The sequence below is a fragment of the Rhamphochromis longiceps genome, linkage group LG7 (assembly GCF_057381845.1).
Source record: "Rhamphochromis longiceps isolate RC_006_pf linkage group LG7, R_longiceps_female_GT1.1, whole genome shotgun sequence".
NCBI lineage: Eukaryota > Metazoa > Chordata > Actinopteri > Cichliformes > Cichlidae > Rhamphochromis > Rhamphochromis longiceps.
This window is the reverse complement of record NC_140563.1, coordinates 5,137,375-5,159,021: the sequence shown is the minus strand read 5'-3', so window position 1 is coordinate 5,159,021 and position 21,647 is coordinate 5,137,375. Positions and strand designations below refer to the sequence as shown.

Sequence of the window (21,647 nt, the reverse complement as noted above, 5' to 3'; positions counted from 1 at the left end):
TCAGAATAACAAGGGTCAACATGTCTGTGGAGAATTCCTCATCACTGAAGACTTTGTGCTCACTGCTGCACACTGTGACCGGTTGTGAGTTAGATTTCCTGTTCATGAAGTTCATCCAAAAACAAACTTTTTCAAACTTGTGTTTATTGATCAGATCACTCTAAGTTATTGATAAGGCAGATGTTATTTCGAGGGAAAATAAAACACAATTAAGTGCAATAGCATCAAATAAAAATGACCTTTGACTTCTGACAGCCGTTGGTTACAGCAATGCTGACATTAACCTGCTTGTGACGATTGCCTAATGAGAAATAAAGATATCAGTTTAAAATTGTTGACATTTTTAATTCCCTCTCAATGATTACTCACACAGTGACCGCACACACTGATCATCCCAAAGTAAAGATTGAGAGAAAATGAAATCCATGAAGGATACAAAAACACTGAACATGCTAATGACATCATTGAAAGCAGCATCAGTTTCATGTGATGTATTTGTAGAATAATTATATTTTTAAAAGAGTTTTTACATGAAAATGTGTTTCTATTTTTTACTTCATGTTGTGTCTCCAGTTGTGTGTGAACGTTCGATTAGTTCACAGAGTACAAACAATTCAGCCTCCACGTGCTGAAATAAACCTAAAAGAAAATCAAGTGTGTCAGGTGGCTGGATGGGGAAAAACTGAAACTGATGGCGAACCTGTTGATGAGCCGACGGTGGTGGACGTGTCTGCCATTGAACCAAAGGTCTGTAAGAAACACTGGCCTGGTCTTCCTGCCGGTGTTTCCTGTGCAGGTGGATATGGAACAACCAAAGGATTCTGTCAGGTATGTTTTCTGTGATTTCAGTGGAAACTTGTGTTCTGTTGACAAATGTATAAAAAAAAAAAGAATATAATCTGACATATTAAAATCCTCACAGGGTGAGGTAATACCAGGATGCTCTGTAGAATCTTGACCACTTTGTCATGGGAATTGATCCGCTGCTGACCGCAAGGCACTGCAGTGGAGACGTTTGACTTCAGATGTTTGGTGTAAAACCAAAGCTCTCAGGAGAATTCTCGAATACTGTAACTCTACATGAGTACAGTAATGGAGTATTTTTACTTTGTCGCATCATTGATTAACATAATTCAACGTTTTAACATAATTTATTTTAAAAGAATTTTGTCTGTGTGCGTGATGCTGTGCGAAGCGTCCTGCATTAGAAACAATGGAAAACTATCCACGTCTCTCATTTTCAGCGTCTCGTTTGATTTTTGATGCAGTACGCTCATTTGGCCACACAGCGGCGCTGCTGACTTGTTAAATAGCTCAGCAGAAACATTTCAAATTTTATTCAGCATTCGTTTCGTGTCTTATTATGAAAACGCCTCATGCATGACCTCATCAGAAGCTCAAATGCTATTACGGCAGCCATAAGTGACGCCCATATCAGGAGCGACCAGTTTCTGGTCAGGCTCTGGTGTGCTGGATTCAAAAGCCAGCCAGCCCTCATAGAACCCCATGTTAAAAAGTTCAGTTTCTCAGCATCAAGCTAAAGTAAGGGTTTTGTTCTGAATCAACATTAACGTTTAAGAGATGGATGGACTAAAAAATATGGACCATGGAAGAAAATTGAGAACAGTTAAAACATTTATTTTATCTTAAAATATCTGAATAACTGGAGCTGCTTTTATTTGCACTCATTTATCAAAAAAGAGGAAACACATTAGCAGAGGAAAAGTCATTTTCAAAGCATTTTAAACAATGAAAAGTCCTTGTGAAATCTGAGGTAACATACAACTAAACCATCGGAAAATTAAATTGATGACTGCTCACTATACGGCTGAATGTATGAAATGCTTCAATGATAAATAAAAAAAAAAGACAGAATTTATGAACTCAAGGATAATCATACATATAACAATTACAGCTGTAACCATTAGTACACACATCAAGTTCAAATGATGTCCATTTCAAAGTAATTGCTGGAAAGGACATTGTCGAACCCGGTACAAAATTCAGGATAAGAACTGTAAGTAAATGGCACTTCAAGGGTAGCTCCACAGGTATGAGCAACAGGCCTTCTGTTGAGCCCAGTTTCAGCATTAAAGCACACACAAATTTTGTCAACACAGATCACAGAAGATCCTGTGCAGAAGTGCAGGATTTTTTCAGCTTTGGTTCATCAGTGTTTTTGACATAACGCTGAAGATGGTTAAAGGTTGTCTGTTCTCCCTGAGACAGTATCAATTTTGTTGTTTCAAATAGCTGCACTACTCTTTTGCCTGTGGCCTTCTTTGTCTCATACAGAGACAACACACTTTCCTTGTCTGACAGTTTCAGCTGCAGACGTGCCATGGGTGTGGAGAAGCAATCCATTATATACTTTGGCTCTTGGAGAATGGCCTTATGAGCCATTGTTTCAATGGCAGGATGCATGTTGTTCTTAGGTGATGGGAAGTGGGAACCCATCCTTGTAGAAAAGGTGAAGCAGGTCCTCTTCATCATTTTCATCCAATGTGCCTTTTAGAACTTTCTCAACAGCTGATCTCTCAACAGGAGGGAGATAGTTGAGAAACGATGTACGGTAATCAGAATGTCTACATCAACTGATGCCTTTTGACAGCCTCACAGGAAAGACACCATGATCTAGTAAGCCTTTTCACCCATATCTGCCCAACTGCTTGCCTTTTAGCCTCACAAAAGTCTGGCCTCAGCCTTGGAACTCGTTCAGTTTCACCTTCACACTGTTCCAAAAATTGCTCCCAAAATGCAGTGTAAACCTCCCTTGACACCCCAGCGTCATCAACAGCATTTTCATTTACAAAGTTCAACTTTAAAGTCACATTCATTATGCTACTGTCCATAAATACAGTCAAAAGATCATCAACAACCTTTATCCTGCCAATTGATACACGTAGGGGGCTCTGTGGATCTCCTGAATTTGATGGGGAAAGTTGGTTGCTTGAATCTAAAGGCAAACCTTGTGCGATGATATTCAGTCCATGGTCCTGGGTACAAGAAAAAACATGCACTTTCCATAAGAAATGTAAATGAATTATACAGATTCTAAAATATCAATGTTCTGAATATGTTTGAAATTTATTTGTGCAAGTACTGCAGTAATTGACAGCAGACACATTAACCCTTCAAGTTCATGAGACTCTTCTTCAATCTTTTACCTTAGCCTATTAAAAATCATGAATGTTCTTAAAAAGTCTACAAAATATGTCAATAGATTTTAAGACATTGAAAAAAGATACACCTCTTTATTTTCAGCCTACATGTCTCACTTACAAGAGTAAAAGGATGTATTACAGTGGCGTCCACGTTACCATGGTAACGGCACAGCCAGATAACTTTATGAAATTTCAAAACATATGTGCACTTAACCAGTTATGTTAATTAACCTGAACATATTTACAAGAGTTAACATTAAAGGCTTGCATATACAACAAGTGTTTTTCAACAAGTTACTCGCCTTCTCAACCCCGGTGTTTTATGCTGTCTTGTTCTTTGACTTACGGAATTTTATACGTACTTTGTCTTGATGCATGTGTATGATGTCCTCTTGTGGGACCTCTCTTGACCGCAGGAAATGTTCTAAATCCTCCTCCATTTCTGCTCCGTACCGTACCGCACCCTTCAACAGAACCGCCATCAAAAAGTAGCAGGATCTTTTGCGGACGCTCGCAAAACTTTTGCAAGATCCCGAGTAACTTTTGCGAGCGCTCGCAAAAGTTCTTCTCATTTTTTTCTCCCATGTCCCTTGCGGGGCTCCGTACTGTACCATACGAATAATAGGGCTTCGGAGTTGACGTCACGCCGCAATGCATTGTGGGAGCGCGGCGGCATTTTCGGGGTCTACGAATCAAATCAAACACACTGTGTTGGAACGACGATTACAAGATGCTTAAAAGCAGCTTAAAAGAGAATGGACTGTATAGAGACCGATTGCGTCCAGAGGCGAAGCGGCGGTACTTGCAGAAAATAGCGTGCATTGGAAATGTGGACCCGTATGAAATACGGCCGTGGAGTAGAAACCCTGAAGACCAACCGCTATTGACGTAGCCTGATATATTTCATACCTTATCTGTGGAGTCAGCGCGTACAAGTCGTCATTCAATCAAAGGTAAGTCAGCTCGAGTACAGCGAGTGAAATGCGTTTGATTTCCCTGCAAACATTCCGATTACTGCAGCATAAATTCATTCATGAGGGGAAATTACAGTGAGAACATGTGGAGACTGTTAGGTGGATAACATAGTGAGTTCAGTGCATTGATGAGACACTGTCCTGAAGGATTTAGTTATTCTCTATGGTTAAAGAAATTGCAATGATTTATTAATGTTTATTATAAATAATTCTAATTATACATCTTGCTTCCATATTTGTATCTTGTGTCACTAAAAATACATTTTATTTTAGTTTTATACTTTGATTAATGACCTGCAGAATCTCCTTAACATATTAAGTGATTCATAATTGTCACTTTATGCTTTCTCCATCTCTAAAGTGATGACATCCTTGCATTACATACTTTAGGTTCATTTTCTGCAGGCAGGTTTCTGACAGAACAGACAGATTTAGACTATAACATGCAGCGTTCTATAGATGGACACATAAAGAAATGAAAAATTACATGTATGTGCTAACTTTCTTGACACTTTGTTACATTTATGATAAAGTAGATTAAACACATTTGTGTCGGCCTTGGCTCATAGTTCTTGTCTTTAAATGAACTTTGTCTGTGTGTGTTTCAGGTGCTGCACTCTAAGACTGAATGAACCAGCATTGCAGCCATGGGTCACTGTGAGCATCACAGGGAAGGTTGAAGCCGCCCGCTGCACCTGTATGGCCGGAGTCGCAGAGACCTGCACCCACGTCGCTGCTCTTCTGTCTAAAGTAGACGGAACAGTGTTGATCCGTGGCACAAGGACTGTTACAGATGAACCTGCATACTGGGTTTTGCCTGGTAATAATACCAAGATACACCCAGAGGTTGGCCATAAGATAGACGACTTCTCTTCAGCTGCCCAAAAAAGGCTCTTGATCAAAACATAAACAGACCATCTGTAGTGACAGGTAAAAGGAGCCGTCCTCAAAAAAGAAAACCCCACCTGCTACTGTGGAGGAGTTGTCACTGCTATAATGCCATCATGTTTTATCTAGGGGTCTAGATGTATGCCTGTAGTGCACTGCTGTGTAAATAATTTGCATTTACTGAATATGTACTGACTGAGTCCCACTGTTCAAAAGTTGAATAAAGAAACTAAGTTATTTTGCCTTTTTTTTTTTTTTTTATTAAAACCACTTTATAGAACATCACATCAGTAACAGTGTAGAATCCATGTCATTTACAGTTTACAAATGACAAAATGTTTACACCAAATCATGAGTGTTTACATGATATCACCCACTACTAACATTACTTTATTTACTGTATCTTTTGAAAAAATAACAGCACAAGACTTAAGAACATTTAACAGGAGCAGGTTTCATTCTTCTCTGGTTTTATTATCACACTGTTCACCAAACGCAGCAAACCTTCACCAGCTTATCCAGAAGGGTCACCTCTTCACCCTCACATGGAAGAAGTAATCTGATTGGCATGGTGGTTTGTTTGAAGCAGGTCCCTCGTGTAGCGCTGGAAACCAGTCATGATGTTTCATCCATTTCATCGGCTGGTTTGCTGCAATAATGCCAAATAATTAGCAACTCTATAAATAGACGGTAGTTCTGCAAAATCACTCAGTAGGATGTTTGTTCTAATTTGCTATGAGCTCAGAGCGCATCGAAAATGAAACTAATAGGCTATAAAGAGAGATATGAACATATTTAGAACTTACCGGAATGAAAATGTCTGGAGCACCAACAGATATTTGGAGATGGAAGAGAGCTGCACGTCAGCTCATCTCACAGCTGCTATCCAGGCTAGACGCCTTCGTTTGGTAACATCGATACACGAGCTGCCTCATGTCGCTTCCAGGTTGGGAAAGCATAAAAAGACAATCCAACCTTATTCCCGTGCCGGTCGTAAGATCGAACATTGCAGCCGAGCACACAGCAAGTACGAACCATGGCTATGCTATCGCTCCTAGCTTAGACCCCCAAAATGGTGAATCGGGCCAAAATCCTTTCCACGCCCACCCCCGTGACATCACGCTCCGAAGCCCTATATGACCGACCATACAGCAAACATTTGCTTGGCCTGCTAATGTGACGCCTCGACCAAAAATCCTGGCCACGCCCCCTGCTGTGACATCACGTTCCAAAGAATCAAAGGATCAAAGGCTCAAAGAGCGCTGACGTCAAATTCGCAGCCACGAAAGTCTATAAATACCCCCTCTTCACCGTTGCAAACACAGTTTTACTTGGAACATTTTCAGAAACAGCGAGTTGTGTTTAGCAAACCAGAAACCTTTCAGAAAGGGACTATTTTAAAGTTAAATAATTAAGCACACGTATTTTTCTTTCGACACGTTGCATTAAGCTTTTAAAGAAATGTCACGAGAAATAGTCAATAATTCACAGTCTGACAGAGCGATTCCAGCGGAATCAATCGAACTATGTGGGTTAGTGGAGAGAGAAATATCGGAGCCTAGGGACCTTCAAATGAAAATACAAGAACTCCAGTTGGAGTTAAGCACCCTAAAGCGCGAAAAGAAATATTACAAAAAGAATTACTATCGCTTTAAAAATGAGCGTGAACAAATGAGTACAGATGTGCATGACAGGAATGTCCACTTTAGGGAAAGCATGGTTGAGCTTGAAGAAGTGACTCAACAGTCAGATAACATCCAAGCTCTAATTGTTGCAGAGAATAAAAATTTGCAAGCAGAGGTTAGAACCTTTCGGATGATGCTCCATGAATTTCAGGAAAAGGAAGCATCTCTGCTTGAGCAGAACAGCAACATTGTTGCTGAGTTGTCTCAGATTGAAAGGGAGAGAAATGAACAGAAGAAAGAGAACGCACATCTCAAGGAAGCGTTAGTGAGACTTGAGCACCAAGTGGGAGAAGCTCACCATAAAATATCAAAAAAAGAAGAGATAATAGAAAAACAGAATAGAGAAATAGATCACAAGACTGAACAGATAGTTGAGCTGAAAAAAGAAATCTGTACTCTTCAGCGTCGGGTGAGACAGGCTCTGGATGACAAACAGTCACAGGTGGAATCTCTGGAGGCTAAATTGCAGGAACAGGTTAAAGCCGTTCAAATGATGCACTGTGACTTTCAGGAAAAGGAAGAATATCTCCTTAAGGAGAACAGCAGCATTGCTGCTGAGATAAACAAATTAAAAACAGCAAACACAAATCTCAAGAAACGTTTACAAAATCTTGAGTATCAAGAAAAGACAACAGAAAGTCTGACACTGCAAATATTTTGGCTGAAAGAAAAAGTCAAAGAGCAAAATTTCAAGATTGTTCATAACGAAGATCTCATAGATGAACTTTATGAACATCTTAAAATGAAAAGAGAAATAATTAATAATCTTCAGGATGAGCTGAGAAGGGAGGAGGAGGAAGAAATATTAGCTGCTGTTCACAACATCACTGGTGAACCTCTGCAGCTGGAGAATCTTGCTCCTGAACCCGAGGAGCTTTTTTTTCCTGCCTTGGAACCACCTCCTGATGTGGTCCCGACACAGGAGAATCTTGGTCTTCAACCTGAAGAGCTTGATTGTCCTGTCTCAGAACCATCTCCTGACGTGGCTCCGACTAGTGGTTCATGGCGTCATGGTGCCAAACGCCTACTTAAAATAGGTTTAGGTGTTGCCGCAGTAGGCCTTATTATACCTGCAGCTTACTGGGGCTTTTCAATGCTTAACAGTGATTGCCTATTTAACTCTGTCTATGGCCTCCTTGAGCCATATTGCCACCTTGGTGATGGATTAGGTCCCTTTTAAAGACTAGTAATGATGGACTGCTTTTCATCCACAGTCCAGAAAACCATACGTTGTTCATGTTAGACAACGTGCGCAACATTTAGCTAACTTGTGCTCTCATTTTTCTTTTCTTTTGCCTCTCACCCCCCAACCAGTCGCGACAGATGGCTGCCCCTTCCTGAGCCTGGTTCTGTCAAAGGTTTCTTCCTGTTTAAAGGGAGTTTTTCCTTTCCACTGTGCCTAGTGCTTGCTCACAGGGGATCATTTGATTGTTAGGGTTTAATTTGTTAAAAAACACAACAAATTAGGTGAGGGGTTCACATAATAGAGAGCACGACAAAAACTACAAATTTTTAAAAAATTTGTTAGTTGCAAATCAAAATAAAGACAACAATTTCTGAAAAACATCTCTTACGGCTCTGTTTATTTGCTTAAATGAACACTTGTATTTTTTGTCATAGAAGAATATATACATTGTCTTAAATATCTAATAATTTTAAATTTAGCCCTGCACTCCATGAGATAAACTGAGATGAGATAAACTGAGATGAGATAAACTGTGGCACAGACGGCTGTCGGCCTGGCGAGGGAGAGTTCCTCTTCAACCTCCAGATGGAACCCAGTTTGTTACTCGCAGCATCGCAAAATTAGACACAGCAATTTCTTAGAGTCTGGTTTAAGTCCTGAAATGACATCTCCTTACCTGTCACGGTTCTGGGTCAGTTTGAGCCAGTATTTTGAGTTGTTATGTTTTGGTGTGTTTTTGCATTATGGATTGTTTTCTTATTCTCTTGTGGTGCTTTTGTTGGTCTCTCAATATTGCTCTCCCTGAGAACCCTGTGCAGCCCACAGCTAGGTTTAAGGTATTCCCAGGTATTAGAATACTACATATTTAAGTATAGTGACATAGGTAAGTTGATTAGGGTGACCAACCGTCCTCTTTTCCCCGGACATGTCCACTTTTCACGTTCCATCCGGAGCGTCTGGGGTGATTTTTGAGATTGATAAAAATGTCCGGGTTTTCCTATCCGGTCTTTAAGTCTGACGTCATTGCCCATGTCTGGGCCCAAACTCCGCTGCAAGTCCCTTAGTCAAATGATCACTGCAGCATTACTGAGAGTTAGAAACTGTCTAAATTCTCTCATCTGTAATAAAATGATCAGTGTGGCTGTTCTACCAGGTGTAACAATTAAGTTTAACATCCAGACATCCATGAAAACACAATTTATGATATTTAACGGAGTTAGAAGTTAGCAGGGAGTTAGCTCGCTAGCGGCCATCTAAATATAATATACCATGTTCTGACTGAGCAATTTATGAAACAAATTAAAACGTACAGCTCTGCTATCACTTCCAACATAAATGAAGACAGAAAACTAAACAGCAGCGACATTTGTAGGGCTACTGAGGTTGGGCTAGCTGGTATATAATGATGTGCTACGTTATCGCTAGCGCAACAAAGCTATATTAACATAACATAAACAGTAAAGCTGGAGTATGGAATGCCAGGACTGCCATAATGAATTAATTAAATACACCATTAAATAATTAATTAAATGTGGCAATAATTAATTAAAATTGGAATTAATTAATTAAATAAATAGTTATGATATATGTAATTAATTAATTATTGACACATTTAATTAATTATTTATGTATTTCACGTTTTAATTAATTATTGACACATTTAATTAATTAATTATTGACATATTTAATTAATTATTTATGTATTTCACATTTTAATTAATTATTGACACATTTAATTAATTATTGACACATTTAATTAATTATTTAATGATATATTTATTTATTTCATTTTGGCAGTCCTGACGCCTGGCTCTCATCATGAAATAATTTTATCTGTCAGCCTCACCCATCAAACTCAGGGGGCGGGGTTAACGCTGATCGAGTCAAAACCATTGCTTTGGCCTGGTGGCCATTGTTTCTAGCACACAACAACCGGCATGTGGAAGCTAACAGAACTGAGCTTTGAAAAACCCTGTTTGTGTGTCACCAAATACCGTTTTAATATTTTTTTAGCCGAGAATGTAGTGGTTTAATCTTCATGTGTCTGGTCGGTTTGTCAAGATACAGCCTCTTTGCAAAAGTGTTTCGATGATTTCGGAGATGTCGTCCCAGTCTCACGGCAAAGCGTGGGATAGACCCGCTCGCCTCGCAAGCAATCCCACCGACAAAGCGCAGGCCCCGGTACACAGCTGTAGTAACCCCCGCTGACTTCTTTTACTGAGGTTATATTTATCGGTGTTTTATTTCCTGATGTTCTTATGTGTCCTACGTGTTTCAGTCGCCAATTCTGAATTATAACTAACATTAAAAACATGTTTAAGGAGGAGAGAGAGCAAATAAATCTGTTTAACATCTGATCTTTGGGTTTTTGTTCAGTAATCAGCGTGACCTGTATAAACACATAAAAGAGATAACGTTGGTGTTTCCGTCATGTAGTAACTGCTGGCTTTAACTGTACAAAGGTTGTTCGACACTATGAAACACATACAGACTTCATGATGTTCGGCTAATATTTTTATTGTGAATATTAATCATGCTGACCTCGCTCTGTACACCACGCAGCGAGGTCAGCATATCCACGATATCCTCAGCTCCATGAGTTAACACAAAGTTTCCCAGCTGACTATCTAACTGCCAACTATTCCAGAGACGTGAAAATATACAGCATAAAGAAAAGTGTAAGAGACTCAGCAGCAGATTAGAATAACAGTTATACATTTAATAAATCACCAAATGAATCCAAGAAACGAGCAAACCTGTTCCGACAATTTGAATTTGTATTCCCTCAGCTGCAGACTCGCTGCTGTTTAAATGTTTGAAAAGGAAGATTAGATATAAACAAACGTCAAACATAGACTCAGTCTGCCTTCACATTTGATATGAGGCCAGCACGTATAGTGGCCTCAGCAGGCTATTACTGAAATACACATGCTATATCATAAACTATGATATAAACAGGGAGGTCCTATTAACATTTTTAGTTTTAAAGGACACCTTCCTGCCTTTAGTCTCATTCATGAGCAGTATTAGTTTTCTTCTAACATCCAGAAGTCTGCACAATGTGTTTCATAGTTTGTAACAAGCCTTTGACAGGTAAACATAACATGACCGAAAAAGCAAAAAAAAAAAAAAAAAAAAAAAAAAAAAAAAGAGAGAGAGAGAGAGAGAGAGAGAGTTGACATAAGAAGAGAAAATGCTCTCAATTATGGAGACAGGCAAATGGTTCATTTATGTTTGATGTGTGTTTATTCCTCCCTAAATATCGTCAGTGAAGTTCGCCATGCACGTCAGATTTTCCTGCGCATTTTTATACCTCTGCCAACAGAGAGAGAAAAAAATCACATTCTAACAGACAGCTGGTGCTTAGAATACAGTTGAATAACTATTAAAAAACAGATGATATTTAGATGATAGTTCAGTCTAACACATGTGCCAGTGAACCATTAAACGTCTGTGAAACTATGCAGTTATGAAACGTAACTTTAACCTCAGCCAAACCGATTTGCTCAGTTGTAAATAAAACAGCGAAGTAGACGTGACCCGACAGACAGAACCTGAGTGAATGAAGTCCAGCGTTTAACCACTGAGAGCTAAAACTCAGCTGAGGTTTGAAAGCTGTGTGCTGGTGATTGGACATCAGCCGCTGATAAAGCTGTTCGCCTATAAAGTGCTCTGTAAGGAAACGAGCTCCAGCAGCTCTGCGCTCGGGGAAAATACTATATTTACTTATCTTGTGCAGAAAAATGCGCTGACATTGCGTTATATCGAGCACCGGCTGCCCAGTTAAACTGTGACTATCACCAGGTAACTAGGCGTGTTTCTTGAATTAGCAGCAGGTGTTAAACAGCTGACAGATGAGGAGGAGGATGCATGCAGGTAAACTGAGGGTCTGCTGAGCTGATCGCTGGTTTCGTGAGAAAAATGTCAGCTCGTTCTTTATGTTACAGAAGCACAGAGACACAAGACCAGGCGGAAAGAGACGATCGTTCGGTGAAAATGAGAATCTGCGAATGCAACATGTGGAACACGGAGAGTGGAATATGTAAACAAACCGGTTAACGTAACCCCCTCGGTGCGCTCTGCATGCTAACTGTTAGCAGAGCTAGTGAAATCTCTGAAAACATCTGAGCACTTTTGCAAGCATGTTCTATGTTGACAACCTGACCAGACATACGGCGCGACATTCGCGGATAAAACACTGTTAAAAGTGTAGCTGGTGACAGAAAAACGGGGTATTTTAAAACTACACCACCACCATTGCTGCCTGTGATTTGATCTGCATTCTGGGATAACTGGCTGCCCCAAGTCTACACAAGCAATCGATTATCTAGGATCGACCTGTTTTGACTTACTTTGCACGGCAACCAATCAAATGTTAGAGAAGCTGCATGGGCAGCGTTAACCCCGCCCCCTGAGTTTGATGGGTGAGGCTGACAGATAAAATTATTTCATGACGAGAGCCAGGCGCCAGGACTGCCAAAATGAAATAAATAAATATATCATTAAATAATTAATTAAATGTGTCAATAATTAATTAAATGTGTCAATAATTAATTAAAATGTGAAATACATAAATAATTAATTAAATGTGTCAATAATTAATTAATTAAATGTGTCAATAATTAATTAAAATGTGAAATACATAAATAATTAATTAAATGTGTCAATAATTAATTAATTACATGTGTCATAACTATTTATTTAATTAATTAATTCCAATTTTAATTAATTATTGACACATTTAATTAATTATTTAATGGTGTATTTAATTAATTCATTATGGCAGTCCTGGCGTTCCATAAGAAACAGGATTCATCACGTCATCACTCAAAGACTGGATAGTCCGACAGCAATTGCATTTATCTGCATCCCCTCATTTCAGTACACAGAAAAGGCAACAGCCAATGTACTAGACCACCTTGTGGCCTTGGGAATGTTGATCAGTTGAGAGAAGAGCTTCTTACATCCAGCGTAGCAGGCCAAGTACAACCCTCCAAAGTCAAAGGTTGTAATTTGTCACTATATAAAAAAAATGGAATTGAAAATTTCATCAAAGCAGTTCATTAAAGAAAACAGGAGAGCGATAGAGAGATAGAGTAAATATGAAGTTAGGTGAAATAAGATCTGGATTAGGCAGCTGGTTCAGAAATAACTCCAATAAGGAAGAAAGAAAACATTGTAAAGGTGTGCAGGCTGTTCGCTTACAGAGAGTTGCAGAGTGAAGGGGAACGTGCTGTCCCAGTTTGTCATTTCTGACATATTGTTTTTTCTAGTGTTCAATTTGGAGACCGTGCATAAACATGCACCCAGTGCAAATAGTTTTCCATGATTTATGAATAAAAACAAACTTGCTGTTTATTTGTTTGTTTTCCCTTTTTAACTGGAAAAATGGAAGTTGTTGCCCTCCTGAAGGTAACAGAACACACCAGCCCTTACACACTCTGATAAATTTTAATGCTTCTTGATTAAAATGTGTTTCAAGTATGGGAGAAACTAATGGGTATACAGTAACGGTGTGCTGAACTCACTGTCATGTTTAACCCTAGAACACTGTCACTATAAAGAGTAACACCATCACTAACATCAGAAATATATCAAATTATGACAAAAAATTAGAGTGGTCTTCTTTTGTTTTCAACTGTGGTATTTTCAACATGTCTAACAAAACAAATGTCATGGGGGGACCCTAAAGAAATGCTCCAAAGTTAATGAAAAATTAGGAATATGAGAATAAAAAATTCCTAAACAAAAAATAATGACACTGGAAAGTTGGGGTTTGACCTGCCCTTCCAGGGACATTTGAGACTTCCCTGGTGAAGGCACAGCTGTTCTACATGCGAACAGCTGCAGGAGAGAGAAACAAGAAATGGCATTTTTGAGTGGGTGAAAATGATCAATTGACTAAAATATTTTCTTCACCCTATGAATTCCCCTGGTAATCACCACTTTGTGATATTTATCCATAAGCACTGCCCTAAATAAGGATAACATGCAAATTCTAGGACCACTCTTACTTAGCCATTCCTTACATGCTGTCAGTACACGCAGGGTAATAATGGCATGGACACACTTCCTGTCCAAGCCTGCGGGGCAGTCAGCACACCTCACTAAGGGAATACTACTTTCTTCTACTGCTGGTCCTGCCTTACCTGCAAGAGTGACAAGGGTAGGGATGTCGAGGATGCTACAGATCAGGACTGTGAGTTGACGTGTCAGATTTGAAGAGGGAAGCCTCTGCCAATGGTTTGATAAGTGCCGGTGCCAAAGCCTGCATATAATGCCTCCTCTGCATTTGGTTGTCACCTCTCTTCACTGCATTCTTATTGTGAATGATCCACGAGTTCACACCAACAATGATCATGCCATAGAAGACGCAAAGGGGCCATTTCTTGTTTTTTCTTCCACAGCCATATGAGTGCACATCTGGTTAAAAGTATCAACACCACCTTTGCTTGGTTTTAAAATCCAATAATTTCAGGTTTTCAGTGGGTCCTATGCTTGGTTGTATGTGCATGGATGACAGGAGCAGGACAACCTTCTTTTTTGAAGCCTCATCAGGGAGGAAGGACACATGATTTTCTTTACTTTTCATCACTTGCGGGATCTCGCTTTTGTTCGCTTTTACTGTCCCCACAAGGGTCATGCCACAGTTCTATGTTCTATATATATTACATTGAATAAATGTAAATGCCTAGAAAGACTTGTTTTCTAAAAAAAAAAAAACCTGTGCAAAATAAAAATGTTGAACTCCAAAGTAACATTTTATTGAAAGCTACTGAGGTCACAGTGATCTTGAAATACATGTAAATGTCCTTTGCAGTACATTAGGCAGGTCAGTTCCTTATCAATGAGGCCACGTATTGCTGAACAAAGATTAGTTTTTATCAGAAGTGAATAAAATGATGGATCACATCAGTGCGCGTGCTGCCTGACATGTCTGCCGTTGCTGCTGAGCAGTTTGGGGTACGCCGTCCCGAGTGAGCGCCCGTGTCTGATCACCACCAGCTCCATCTGACACTGGTCAATGTTGACCACAACTGTGGTGCTTCTCTCCGTGTTCATGAGGAAGACGATGGTGAAGACGGCCATCTCAAACTCGGGGCTGGTGCCGATGAAGGCACTGCCAACGGGCTTCACCACACCGTGCCAGCTGAACTGGAGGTTGAGAACGTGGTCATCTTGATCAGGCTGTGACAAAAGCATGAACATTAATGGTTATGTTACCAGCGAAGGAAATGAATCTCTTCTGTCTGGTGAACTGTTATTCTTACCAAATCATGCTCCCTGGCTTTATATCCTTTGTAGTCCAAGTGTTGGTTTTTCTCTTGCAGGTAGAACTGGACCCAGTTGTGAAAACCAATGATTTCTGTTCCTGATTTTGTCTCGCCAACAAACACATGTTCAAATCCACTGGAGTCCAGGCTGGTGATGATCAATTTAAGAACAGAAACACACATACTTCTTACCAAAGAAATGCATATTAAATTATAGTGTTGCAGAATCTCATGGATGAATTTAACAACTGGACACAGTTAAAGCGGGATGGTTGGCAGGAGGAGATCTCACCCTGTGTTTCTCTGCCTGTGGTAGAGGTGGAACCAGATCAAGTTGAGCTGTTTCTTCAAAAGCCTCAAGTCAGAGCTGGATTGACCTTTTCTCACCAGGTATTGATGAGCCCGCTGTGGAGAAACATCATTGATGATATTTATGAATCCAAACTTGACTTGCCATAATAATAATATTATTGTGATAATAACATGAACAGATGTATTTATGTCATTATTTTGAGCTTTTACACCTAAAATAATTATAAAAACGTAAAAGGTGTTAAAACCTCCTCTATTCACCCTGCTCACTCCCCCCCACCCCCAACAACAGCATCCAATACACACTCAACACAAGGCTCCAGCCTGTCTCTCTCAACCACCCAGGTTAGGAGGGAACTGAGGAGGATTAATGGCAAGAAGGCAGCGGGTCCAGATGGCATCAGCTCGAGGGTCGTCAGGTCCTGCGCGGACCAACTGTGTGGGGTGATGGAGCACCTCTTCAACCTGAGCCTGAGGTTGGGAAGAGTCCCACAGCTCTGGAAAACCTCCTGTGTTGTACCAGTGCCAAAGACTTCACGCCCCAAGGACCTCAACAGCTACAGGCCGGTGGCTCTGACATCCCACCTGATGAAGACCCTGGAGCGGTTGGTCCTGGCTCAGCTTCGGCGCCTAACAAGCTCATCACTGGACCCACTTCAGTTTGCCTACCAGCCTGGCATTGGAGCGGATGATGCCGTCATTCACCTCCTACATCGTTCCCTCGCTCACCTGGAGACCGCTGGAAGCACTGTGAGAATCATGTTCTTTGATTTCTCCAGTGCCTTCAACAGCATTCTTCCCTCGGTTCTAAAGGACAAGCTGGTGAACTCTGGAGTGGACCATCACCTCACTACCTGGATCCTGGACTACCTCACCGACCGACCACAGTATGTGAGGACTCAGGGCTGTGTGTCGGACAGGGTCGTCTGCAGTACGGGGGCCCCACAGGGAACGGTTCTGGCTCCGTTCCTCTTCACCATCTACACTGCAGACTTCTCCCACAATTCCACCCAGTGCTTCCTGCAGAAGTTCTCTGATGACTCTGCAATAGTCGGCCTCATCACTGATGGGGACGACAAGGAGTACAGAGGTCTGACCCAAGACTTTGTGGACTGGTGCCAGCTGAACTACCTCCAGATCAACGCCAGTAAAACCAAGGAACTGGTGGTAGACTTCCGCAGGCACAAGCATTCTCCACTGCAACCACTGAACATCCAGGGTATGGACATTGAGGCTGTGGACAGCTACAGGTACCTTGGTGTTCATCTGAACAATAGACTGGACTGGACTCATAACTCAGACGCCCTCTACAGGAAAGGGCAGAGCAGGCTGTACCTGCTGCGGAGACTCAGGTCGTTTGGAGTGGAGGGCCCACTCCTGAAGAAATTCTATGACTCTGTTGTGGCTTCTGCTATCTTTTATGGCGTGGTCTGCTGGGGCGGCAGCATCTCTGCTGGGGACAGGAAGAGACTGAACAGGGTGATCCGAAGGGCCAGCTCTGTTCTAGGATGCCCTCTGGACCCAGTGGAGGTGGTGAGTGACAGGAGAACGGCGGCTAAGCTGTCATCCCTGATGGACAACGTCTCCCACCCCATGCAGCAGACTGTGACAGCACTGAGCAGCTCCTTCAGTGGGAGACTGCGGCACCCACGGTGTGGGACGGAGAGATTTCGCAGGTCTTTCCTCCCCACTGCTGTCAGACTCCATAATAAAGACTTTAACTGATCAAGCACACACATCCATACATGTGCAATGATACTAAGTGCAATAATCCTTTCTGTCATCGTTGTATTTTTACTCAGTTGTATATAGTATTTGTATTTGTATTCTATTTTTATCTTATTGTATATTTATTTTATTTTATTCTACTGTATATAGTATTTTATTTTATTCTATTCTGTACAGTTGTGTACTGTATTTATTCTTACTGTATTCAAATTTTTGCCTCATAACTTTTGCACTGTCCACTTCCTGCTGTGACAAAACAAATTTCCATCTTGGAAATAAAGCACTTTTGTTCATGTAATTACAACATTTAACTCTTTAAAAAAACAAATCATACCTCTAGATGTTATGTCAACACTATATTTAATCTACTTTATAAGAGTGTCTTTTGGATGAATATGTCTTTAATTGTTAAATTAACTTATTAAATATTTAATTTAACTAAGCCCTAAAGATGGAGTCATGAGACTTTTTGTCCAAATGTTACCTGCAGTCATCTGGTTCATCCAGTGGTGCAAGTTTCATGTGTTTAAGAACAGGGTGCAGGGAGGGTGGAGTTGAGTGTCAGGGTGATTTGTGACAGCAGCAAGAGAGAAAGGGAAGGTTTACAAGATGGCAGCGAGACCTGCTGTGATGTATGATTTGGAGATGGTGGCACTGCCACCATGGATGGAGAAGATTACAAATGAGTACATCAGGGGGGACAACTCAGGTTGAGCAGGTTGAGATGATTTGGACATGTCCAGAGGAGGAATACTATAGGATAGGATATGTTGGAAAAACTGATGCTGAAGATTTAGAGAAGGCAGAAAAAGTTCACTGATGTAGTGAAGGAGGACATGCAGAGGGTTGGTGTGACAGAAGAAGATTTTAGAGATTGGGTGAGATGGAAGCGGCCCCTAAAGTGAGCAAGATTCGATTCAAATACATTTTTATAGCACTAAATCACAACACCAGTCACCTGAAGAGGTTGAATATTGTAAGGTAAAGACCCTGTCTTGGTTGACATGCCTCTACCATGTTGCGTGGAGGTCAGGGACAGTACCCCTGGATTGGCAGACCGGGGTAGTGGTTCCCATCTTTAAGAAATTGGCTACTCGCTGCTCAGAGTAGAGCCACTGCTCCTTCACATTGAAAGTAGCCAGTTTAGGTGGTTCGGGCATCTGACAAGGATGCCTGGGCGCCTCCTGGGTGAGGCGTTCCGGGCATGTCCCACTGGGAGGAGGCCCCATGGCAGACCCAGGACACGCTGGAGAGATTATATCTCTCAGCTGGCCTGGGAACACCTTGATGTTCCCCCGAACAAGCTGGAGGAGGTGGCTGGGAAGAGGGAGGTCTGCTTGGACTTGACTCTGCTTGGGCTGCTGCCCCCATGACCCGGCCCTGGATAAGCAAAAGAAGATGGAAGGCTGGAAAGACCCTACAGAACAATACCACTGTAAGCAATCACTTGGCTACAGGGAAAAAAGCCCTTTAAGTGGGAAGAAACCTCCCAAGGAACCAGGCTCTGGGCGGGGAAGCCACAACTGGCTGGGGATGATAATAAACTTTGTGCACCTCACCTATCTGTGTTCTGTTCTGCGAGGATTCTGTGAATCATATTGTCTTTAGCTGTGTTATTAAAGATTCTTTTTTTTTTTGTTTTCTCATTTAAACTTTGTGAAAAGAAATCCTCTAATATCTGACATCCTCCTCCATTTTCTTTCTGGCTTCTTCATGGTTGCAAACCTGAGTGTGCCCAGAGTCAGAGGAGAGGAGGAGATGCTGTGCTATTTCTGAAGAGAAAAGCACAGCATCTCCGCTGTTGGAGGGGTTATTGTGAGGAATTTGTCTCATGTGTCCCCGCTGAGATCACTGAAAAGCGTGGGGTTTCTTCCACCTACAAAAAGTACATCATGTCCACATTCCTGCAGTGATCCCCTTCTGGGAGACTGCTGAGGCCAGAGCGACATTCCACAGCTGCACACAGATGTTATTTTGCCTCTGTAATGTCTTGAAGTAATGTGTGCAGAGCAGCAGTGCAACAGGAAGAACATAAAACTCCCTCTAGAGTTCAGCTGCAGCCTCAAAACCATGAACTGTAGGAAACAATAGAAAGTTGTGCAATACCAAAAACAATTCTCTTGTTGCTGTGAGGAGACATTCAGACTGAAACTACCAGGTTTCTCCAACAGAATGGAGTAACTAAAGTGCTCAAATGTAAACTTTCTGCTCGACAGAGCTTGTTGTGACGCATACCTTCATGACTTTTGTCTCTAAGACGGCGTCCAAGAAGAGATCCATCTCTGTGAGCTCCTCTGTGGTGACTTGTTCCGTCACGCCAGTAGACCGCTCATAGTTGTCCAGCAGTGTCATAAAGCCTGCGAGCCCAGAAATCCCATTTATTACAGTGATGACTGCAAACACGATCTGAATGTTTAAGCTCAGAGTGCTCACAACTACACACTTACTAGAGAAAGTGGTTATATTTCTCAGTTTGCTCTCATTAACGTTGGAGAAGAGCGGCTGCGAGGCGTGATCCTGCACCGTGTGGCTGCCCTGACTTACAAAGCTTGCTCTACCCTAGGCAATTCAAACACAGAACACGTCTTTGTACAAACACAAGACATAGCAGGCGCTAAATAAACTAGAAAAGATTTCTCACCTGAACAGAGATCATGTAGTCTATCCCAGGTGTCATGCGATTCACATCCAAACTCCACAGCTCATTGAAAATAGTGGAGAGCTCCTGGTTTACAGCTGGTCTGTTATAGAAAGTGTCAGACAGGCTATGCAAACATCTGACGCATGCACACGCAAATAGAGGAAACATCAGCAGAGTTTGGTTTATACCACTGTACCTTGATCCATTCAGTCCACTGAGGAACACTGCAAGGAGCAGAAATCCACAGAACAACCTGCACATAACAGATGTGAAAACATTTTTTACAGATGGGAAAAGCAGCAAAGTTCTGACCTGTATTCAGCTGCCTGTGCAACAACGTAAACAAACTAATCTTCAGTCAGTAAATAAAAATACAAACCTCGCAGACATGACAAATGAAAGTGTCCACTGTTTCAGCCTGGACTGCAGCAGAGGACTCACACACAGCCTGTCTGTCTAAAGGTCCAGCCTCCACCCAGAATCTTGCAGGGGCCTTTCTGAGCCTGAGACCCACTTTTAACCACCAGATGGCGCCTCGTTTCAGGGCACAGCCTCTCTCTATGGTTTTGCATGAACTTTTACTAAAGAAGTGATACAGCGATGCAGCTTCAGGTGGTTTTAATTTTTATTTTTTATACAACTTAGCTTATAAACCATCACACACATGATGCAATTTCACAAAAGTCCTATCCAGAGTCTCAGTGAAAGGTTTTTCATGTATTGTTTCAGTGTAAACGGGGATAAGAGAAGGGTAGACTCATTATTCAATGAGTAGGTAAAGTAGGCTGTGCAAATGTAAGGTGAAATGTAAATCTGGGGAAAGGCAGTGGTCTGTGACTTGAACACAAGGGGGGTGTACTGAGCTGTCAAACAGCAGAAAATGTTTTCTCAGAAACGAAAGCCTCTGTGCTTTAAAATTCACCAAGATGCTAACATTAAAAGTTAACGGCCTAGATTAAATCTAGCTTTATGGAAAAATATAGCTGCCCTGGTTTACCTCTGAGCAGGAGCACACATATGTGTTAACTATGTCAGCATGTCCTGTAGAGTGACCACATGTCAACAGCATTATTATAGTAGGTTACATTGTAGTGGTGTGGTGTATATCACCAGTACAGAGGTGTCAGCAGGGGCCGATGGGTGCATCTCACCACTGAACACAGACTTTTGTGCAGAACTGTAGAAAGGCTTTACTGTGCATGTATGAACGTGTGGAGACATGACAAGAAGAAATGAGAGGAGAGCCAGACAGACTAGACAAAAGAAATAAATCTGAGAAAGACTGAAAAAAAGAAGCAGAAATAAAAGAGAGTTCGAGACTTCGAGCTCTCGATTACACACAGAAGACGCATCTCATAAGTTTAGTGAGTGTTCTGTCATTTAGCGCCACAGCAGTTCACACATCTAAACTCAGCAGCATTCAGATTTTGTGCCACCTCACAGCGGTAAACAATTAATGTCAGGCCTGGATGCTGTAAAGGGTAAACTCCAGAACCGAGTGCTAAAGGGGAACAACCATTCTCCGTCTCTTTGTGACAATAAAATTGAGGCTCTATAAATAAAAGTCTTTGTGGAGGATTTAATTGTTGAACAAAACACAGAAATTCTGATTACAGAGCAGTTGTGTAGAGCAGATTTTGTCATCTCCAATTATCTGTCAACATTATCGACCAACATTAGAGAGTTCTTGCGTCCCCTTATTAATTGCATAAGTGTACAAAAAAGACATCTTTTCAGGGAAGGTGGAGAGCTGCAGAGGGCATTGTTAAGGGTTCAAATATTGAGGAGGAGAGTA

At 41.3% G+C, this 21,647-nt stretch overlaps 2 protein-coding genes, 1 long non-coding RNA gene and 1 pseudogene across 4 annotated transcripts; 2 read left to right on the top strand and 2 right to left on the bottom strand.

Moving 5' to 3' along the window:
* Positions 1-1,617: 1,617 nt before the first annotated feature.
* LOC146664588 (uncharacterized) lies at positions 1,618-3,778 on the bottom strand (annotated as a pseudogene). The gene is made up of 2 exons (XR_014912490.1): positions 3,527-3,778; positions 1,618-2,996 (listed from the first exon to the last, which is right to left on the bottom strand). The product of XR_014912490.1 is annotated as an uncharacterized LOC146664588 (transcript).
* Positions 3,779-3,980: 202 nt separating this feature from the next.
* LOC146664587 (uncharacterized) lies at positions 3,981-4,932 on the top strand. Its single transcript, XR_014912491.1, has 2 exons — positions 3,981-4,117; positions 4,747-4,932. It is a non-coding gene; the product is annotated as an uncharacterized LOC146664587 (long non-coding RNA).
* A 904-nt stretch (positions 4,933-5,836) lies between these two features.
* LOC146664586 (uncharacterized) lies at positions 5,837-8,124 on the top strand. Its single transcript, XM_085411762.1, has one exon. It carries the CDS (start codon positions 6,488-6,490, stop codon positions 7,889-7,891), a length of 1,404 nt encoding a protein of 467 aa, XP_085267888.1. The 5' UTR covers positions 5,837-6,487; the 3' UTR covers positions 7,892-8,124.
* Positions 8,125-14,648: 6,524 nt separating this feature from the next.
* Positions 14,649-20,348, bottom strand: LOC146664585 (uridylate-specific endoribonuclease C-like). Its single transcript, XM_085411760.1, has 8 exons — positions 20,232-20,348; positions 20,049-20,105; positions 19,853-19,952; positions 19,659-19,770; positions 19,447-19,568; positions 15,464-15,576; positions 15,169-15,319; positions 14,649-15,085 (listed from the first exon to the last, which is right to left on the bottom strand). The coding sequence occupies exons 1-8, from the start codon at positions 20,240-20,242 to the stop codon at positions 14,810-14,812; spliced, it is 942 nt and encodes a 313-aa protein (XP_085267886.1). The 5' UTR covers positions 20,243-20,348; the 3' UTR covers positions 14,649-14,809.
* Positions 20,349-21,647: the final 1,299 nt, after the last annotated feature.